This window comes from Verticillium alfalfae, genomic scaffold, assembly GCF_000150825.1.
Source record: "Verticillium alfalfae VaMs.102 supercont1.1 genomic scaffold, whole genome shotgun sequence".
Lineage (NCBI taxonomy): Eukaryota > Fungi > Ascomycota > Sordariomycetes > Glomerellales > Plectosphaerellaceae > Verticillium > Verticillium alfalfae.
In genome coordinates this window covers 3,644,583-3,651,494 of record NW_003315038.1, presented here as the reverse complement: position 1 = coordinate 3,651,494, position 6,912 = coordinate 3,644,583, and the positions used below count along the sequence as shown (strand labels likewise).

The window sequence follows — 6,912 nt, the reverse complement described above, 5'->3', positions numbered from 1 at the left end:
TCCTTCCGCTGCTACTCGTGGTCGCAGATTGTTGACTTTCTTGCGGCGCTTCGTCCCCCATTCGACCCGAAGCACGACAAGAAGCAGATCAGGCCTCGCCTGCTGCCTGCCCTAGAGTCTCTACATATCGACCTGGTCAACTTTACAGCCGACAAACTTCCCATGTTTGGAAACGACATGCACAATATGGCCTCACATGAGTTGGGATGTTCTTTGAATGAACTCTACGTGACTGGCCTCCCCATCGACGACCCCGGAGTCAAGGCCTCCGCCGAGCTTACTGGTCTCCTACGGGATGAGGGTCTTTACATGACGGGAGTGCCTGCCTATGTGCAGACTAAGCGAGGGGTTCTTTCACTCAGCGGCCATCCCATCTGTGCTCGAGTGATCCGCGCCTACAAGTCCCTTCGTGTCGGTTCGCTGGGCACATCTGCCGTTCCGATCGATGATGAACTCAGCGATAGCGAAGATACCGACTTTGACGCCTTGGACGGGTCCGGCTTGGACGCTCATCACTCGCATATCCCCACAATGCCTTCTGCTCCTGCCCAGGAAGGCCATCCGACCTCTCATCGAGAGGACAAGGTCATCTGGAAGCGGGTTCCAATCTCGCGCAACTCCGGGGAGCGGAGATGGGTTGAGTTTTGCCGCAGTAGTGGGTATCCCATCGAACCACCCGCTGATAAGAATGGGAATGACGATGATGAAGAGGATGAGGATGAGGACAGCATCAGCATCTGTCCTTGCTGCGGCGAGCCTCATCCCGGCACCTTCCTTGATCAGCTTTTGGATGAGGCCGACTGACTAAATGAGCTCAACTGGTATTGAATGCCACTCGAGTTGATATGGTGTCAAGTCTCCTAGTTGTCGAGATTATCGATTGCACTGAGGTCGGGCCGACCAAAAGGGTCTGCTGGTTTTTCTGTTCCTGTTCTCTTGAAATGATACCACTTGTACAAAGCGGGCGGCGACCGGCTTTACAGATTATTGGAGTTTGCATGATCGCAGGCCTGGTTGCGCGCCGTTTACCGAGGATGACTCGGTGTATGTGATAGGGATAGACTTTTGTGATCAACCAACGATGCATTGGTAATGTATGCAGATTTATGCTCCCCTGCATTAACGAGTAGACGTGATTGACCACGGCGAAATAATGTCACGATGATTCTGGTCGGAATCCGCGAGGTTCGGCACGAAAAGGCCAAGGACGTCATGTCTTGCAGAAATCACGGATCTGGGTAGGTAGTCAAACACTACAGAGGCGGTCACTTCATTCGCATTGAGTCGAATGGACATGTTGTTTCAGAAGAAAAGAAAACTCCAATGTACATATTCCTGACGGTATTCTCAACTAGAGATCTGCAAGACACATGAATCCTCTTCAAACAAAAATCAGATACTCGATTGCCGCTTGCTTGTGCGCATTCTTGTGGGTGGGATCAAAGCCCACCATTCCCTTCTCATTTCTTGCCCCCGAGATCTTCCTCGCTCTCCTGGAAGACGCTTCTGCGCAGCGGGCTCTTCGCCGACACGTAGTCCTCGCTCTCCTCCGCCGGGCCCCCCGTCGGCGGACTGACGGCCCCGGGGCTCGTGGGCGTCGCGGGCTCCTTGGCTGGCCTGGCAACCTGCGGGACCCGCTCCGCTGACGAGGTGGCTGAGCTGACCGTCGCTTCGCTGATCTGTCTGAGGTGGCTCTTCTCCGGCTCACTGAGGCCGGAGACGTTGCTCGCCCGTGCACCGGGGCGCCCGCCGCTGCCGATGATGGGCGGAGACGGCGGCCCGGGCGGCACAGGGGAGGGGGACTGGCCGCGGGACTGGGCGCCGAGGACGCCGGAGGAGCGGGAGATGGAGGACTCCTCGTTCCCGGAGATGGAGCCGTAGTAGGAGGACGGGTTGCCCGAGGGGCGGGCGCCGGGGGTGGCAAAGTGGGAGTGCTTCGAGATAATTTCGACCGGCGTGAGGCCCGTGTCGTGTAATTCGGGCGGCCGCGACGTGTCTGGGAGCTCGGCAATGAAGACGTCGTGGAGCTCGGCGTGGGGGCTTTGCCGATCACGATCAGGAGCGGAGGCAGCGGCGAAGGCGACGGGCGGGGAGCGCGGCGCTTCGGCCATGTCAGGGTTTGACTTAGTCTCCTCGGTGGTGACGGTCGGATCCTTGGCGACGCTGTGCTGGCCGCGCATCCAGGAGAGGACGCGCATGCCGTTTTCGTCCGTGCTGGCCGCGCTGTAGTCGCCGCGGCGAATGTAGCGGCGCTTGCGCCAGAGGCAGAAGCCGACGAGGAACGCGGTAAGGACTACGAGGCCGACAATGACACCGACCACGGGCGCGACCCATTTGGGAGTGCCGCCGCCTCCGCCTCCATTGTTGTCGTCGTTGTCGCCACTGCCATCGTCGGGGATGCTAGGTCGGGTGTTGTCTTCGATGACAGGGTAAGGGAACCACTGCTGGATCTTGTCCGTGTCGTACTCGGTGTCGAAGACGTCTGCCAGCTTATCGTCGACCCATCCTCCCGACGCAGCTGGACTGGTAGCTGTTGCCGAGCCTGTAGGGTTGCCTCCGATCACAGCCAACAGAGCACTGGGCACGGTGTAGTTGGCGTATTCTCGCGGGTCATACGAGTCCATCCATTCAGCGCTGCTAAGGTTGTACGCCTGGATGATGCTGTTGTGCCTCAGACACGCCGGAGTATTCCCCGTCAATTGAGTCGTGCCGCCAAAAGACAACATCTGATCGGGGTAAGGCTTGAAGCATTTGTGTCCCACCCGCGCAAAGCTGTGGCCTGTGTTGGCAAAGTCCAACCGCATCTCGGTGACTCTGGTCCAGGTGAAAGAAGGCAGCGAGAGAACCCAGACTTCGTCGCTAAAGTCTTCGCGAGGGTCGACACCGGGATATCCGCCGTAGTAGTAGATGTTGTGGCTGGAGGCGTCCTGGGCGGACGCCAGGACGGCGCAACCTCGCGTGCTGGCAGTCGGTGCGCCCTCGGATGGCTGCTTGTACCACTCGTCGCCCGCAATGTCGTAGACGTCAATGTCCTGCATGAACTTGTCGCTCTCTTCCTTCTGGAGTCGGTGTCAGCTTTTGTCCCGCCATCATTCGGACCCAGGGCGAAGAACTCACACTCTGCGCCGCGTTCTCCGACCTGCGCGTGGGTGACACCCAGTCAGGGTAAGTGACGCCACCGATTACTACCAAAATTCCCTGTTCACCGACCGGGACCCAGACAACCTCAGGGTTAGCCCGTCCCTGGATGCTCTCTGGGAGTGTCGTATTTGTCCAGACGGGCGTCAACTGGTCCTTCATGTCCAGCGTAATCAGTGTATGCGACACATTCGCTGCATTCTCTGACATGTTGGCGCTCCTCTGGAAGACCGGCCCCCATTCTGGGCCCCTCATTCCGCCAAAGTACCAAGCCTTGTTCTCCGACGGCGCACTGGCGGCGCCTCCGTCGGTGATGTAACGCGAGACGCCGTCAAGCTCGTTTGTGACAAAGTTTGGTCTGAAGTTGCCCCGTTCCGGGCCATACTGGTAACGCTGGTACGTGAGCACCTCGTCTTCTGCTGGTGCCTTGTCGAGCTCTGCCTTCTTGACCAGGCCACCGAATAGGGTGACTTCGGCGTCGTTTCCCAGCAAGGCGCCATCGAAAAAGTTGGGGGATTCGCCTCTCGCATTAGAGCCGAAGCCTCCACGAGCCTTCGACAGTGGATCGAGAAAGGCCGTCAGGTTGTCAGAAGTACTGAACGGCTGGCTGAAATTGAAGGTGAACATGAGGCCCATCGGGTTGTCTAGAGTTGTGAGTATTCACCAGATAGCTAGCTGAATGGTGGCCAGGGCAACTGACTGACAGAGTCCAAGGGGCCATATTCGCCGTTGGAGAGGCCTTGCGACCATATCATCAGGCCGCCGTCTAGGTAAACGGTATCTCTGATGACAGCAGCTAGCATCATGGGTCAGCATCAGGCTATCCGCTGTTCTGGTCAAGAAGGCAGAGTAACCCTACCTCTAGGTTGGCCCCATAGACACAAAGAGGCATTGACCTGGTTTTCCGTCCAACCTTCATATTGCGCAGAAACCGACGCGGCAAGGGCGGAAAGGAGGACAGCAAGATGCGGGCGACTCATTTCGAGGGCTGCGTCGTGAGTGGACGCCGGCTACGATGAGGTAGAGAGAACAGGAACGAACAAGCCCTACTCGTTATCAGAGCATCTCAAGTCGGCAATGAAACTGCCAGCAGCGGGTTCGAGGGGCAAAGCGCAATTGTTTTGGCAGAACTACAGGACAGTCAGATGGCAGCCTTTGGGGGGGCGACACAACCAGGAGCGCGAGAGCAAGAGAATGAATGGGGCGTGGCAAGTATCCAAAAGCCGCTACCCTTTGTTCACAATGGGCAATCGATATTGAGCAGCAACTTACCGTGGGGAGTCGGTCAACCCCGCGGTCAGCTTCACACCCACTGGAGCAAGACCCAATAGATGGTCGAGTGGCAAGGTATGGTAGCAGTCCAGAACAGCACACGTGCCCAGGATCGACACTGGGTGATCCTTTCTTGTCTGACAGGTAGGGCTGGAAGGACGTTCGCCGACAGCCTCGTGGCCTGGAAGGGGAGTCAAGGGAAGATGGATTTTGAATGACGGACAGACAGGAAATGCGACCGGCAGGGCCACGAGGAAGAGCCGAGACGGCCTGAAAGAGCCTCTGGAAAGCATCGGCGTCGTGGGGGGAAGAGGGCTGCAAGAGCGCCCAGACGAGAGGGACGCTCTCTACTCATCCACTTGTCTGAGGGGTGGTCAATGACAGTTTTGATTGGACCATAAAGCCAGATACGGCAGCGCCGAGGATGACACATCAGAGGCAAGTACGGACTAGAGGGCATGCTGTGAGGATATAGATTCTGGTTGGCGTCGGTCATCTTCGCCCATAATCCCGCTGGCTAACACGCGGTGCTAGGGGGGGAGAAGGTGGTGGGGACGAACTGCAGGTTCGTGGCATGGATCATGGATACGTGGGATTGGGTCAAGTGGATGGGCAACTTGACCTTGCACAAGAGGCACAGCCGGCCGCTGGACGGTGAGATGTCGCACTGGATAAGCCTAGTGCTGATTGGACTGCATACTTTGCATGTCCATCTCGTCGAGCGTGAAAGCAGATCTACACCTTGGGCTGTGGTCTCTACAGGGGGATAAACAGGTCACAGTCGGTCGGATTCCTATCCTCTTTGAGGATGGCCCGATTTTATTGATTCCAGAGGCGGCCAGGTCCGGGGTATCGCCTCCTTCTTCATCCATTCTTCATGAAAGCTATTAGCCACCTTGGCCTGCAGCTTATCCCATCGGTGTGTGTGCAACGCAGTCTGCGCGAAGAACGTCTGCAGAGGAAGGTTGTTTGGGTTCAGTCTGCCAAGGTCAAGTCTTAGCTCGACGAGGAGTAAACATTCTCCAAACGGGAAGGTCGCGCTCTTCCTCTCGCCAGTACCTTGCATGCTACATGGGTGATGTCTACATGCGATGGAGCTTCTCTCAGAAGGTCCAGAGTACGAATCGCTTGCGTTTAAGCACATGTACGAAAGGCGGGCGAGAACATCATAGCCCCAAAATAAGAAAGCACTGGAAGGCCAATCGATCACGGTAGCTCTTGCGCTATCATGCCGACTGTGATTCTCGTGTGAATTCGCCGGCCGAGCTAGGGTTGCATGTGGAATGCTGGAGACCATGTCTTGTGTTCCAACATCCTCAACAAGTAGGTGGCCATTTGATGTCTCGCCGTGTCTCTGAACTGCCGCATGAGTACCGAACAGTCGAGACGGCGGGTTTTTCCCAGGCCTGAGCAGCCTCGGCGTCGGATTGGGAGCAATGGAGGCCGACATTGAAGAATTGGAATTTCAGAATACCAAGTGCAGATCAGTGGCGTACAAGACTGCGCCTGCTTCGATAGTTTGAGTAACAACAAAAGCTGCGGTTCATGGAAGATTCGTTCTTCGGGTAGTCCACTCGAGCTTGACCGACTGTGAGCCTGGTCTTGTAACCGCCAAGGATGCCATGCCGTGGTCGTCTGTCTGAATGTCTACAGAGCAGGGCCAGCGGCCCGGCAGCGCAGACAATCGCCCAGACGACAAACAAAGAAGGAAAGAAAAAAGTTCGGCTCGCCTGCCTGGCGTTCCAAGCCCGCAGGTCGTTTACGGTTGTGGTAGTACCCGCCGTTACTTCGTACAGTACGTCGCATGGGTGGATGGGCAGAGGGTGGTGTGCTGGCAATGGCGGATGCAAGGGAGCGAACTGCGCGATGGCTGAAAAAGACAGTAAGGAGGGCTCCGAAAGGTACCGGTGCCCACGCTGCGCGACCTGAAGAGGGGAGCGGGGGCTGCGGGATGCACGCACGTCGTGACAGGGGAGCTCGGAGCTCTGCTACTATTTGATAATGCTGCCGTGTCGGGAAACGGGGAGCCAGTATGCAAAGCCGAGAGGCAATGGTCAATGGTTTGTGGGTGTGTGGCGCGTGCTGTTCGGGCCCATGGACTGTGAGCTTGATCAAAGGTATAGCGGCAAGGCTCGGCCGTCATCGACGAGGTCCAGGCAACACGAGGTTATGATCATTCGCATTTTTGCATCATGGGCCTCCATCTGCTGAAGCCATTGCCGGGAGATGAGAGTGGAGCATAGCCGGCCACCGTCTCATCTTGGTCGAGGGCTCAGGCATTTTGTCCCCAGGCAGTGTCTGTTGGTGATTTGGCCATGTAGAGAGAGATAGACGACGAGGCAGGGCAAGGTGGTCGAGTCGTTGGAAGAGGTTGGTGTCGAGGTGGGGTGAAGTGAACAAGGTGTGCCGGGGTGGGATAAGCAGGCTACACCGGATTAGGGCTAGCAGTGGATTGGGATGACAGGTTCCACACGGGCCGCAGCCCTGGAAGCCCTGGAGCCT

At 57.2% G+C, this 6,912-nt stretch overlaps 2 protein-coding genes across 2 annotated transcripts in view; one reads left to right on the top strand and one right to left on the bottom strand.

Moving 5' to 3' along the window:
* The window catches only part of VDBG_01096 (conserved hypothetical protein), a gene marked incomplete at both ends in the record, with an annotated part of 2,806 nt that extends 2,002 nt beyond the window's left edge, over positions 1 to 804 (top strand). Inside the window, one exon of the mRNA XM_003009367.1 lies at positions 149 to 804. Within this exon, the coding sequence (XP_003009413.1) occupies positions 149 to 804 (656 nt within the window). The remainder of the gene's footprint in view (positions 1 to 148) is intronic.
* A 656-nt stretch (positions 805 to 1,460) lies between these two features.
* VDBG_01095 (kelch repeat protein) lies at positions 1,461 to 3,941 on the bottom strand (the record flags this gene model as incomplete). The annotated part of the gene is made up of 3 exons (XM_003009366.1): positions 1,461 to 3,059; positions 3,118 to 3,782; positions 3,839 to 3,941. The coding sequence occupies 3 exons, from the start codon at positions 3,939 to 3,941 to the stop codon at positions 1,461 to 1,463; spliced, it is 2,367 nt and encodes a 788-aa protein (XP_003009412.1).
* Between the last annotated feature and the right edge of the window lie 2,971 nt (positions 3,942 to 6,912).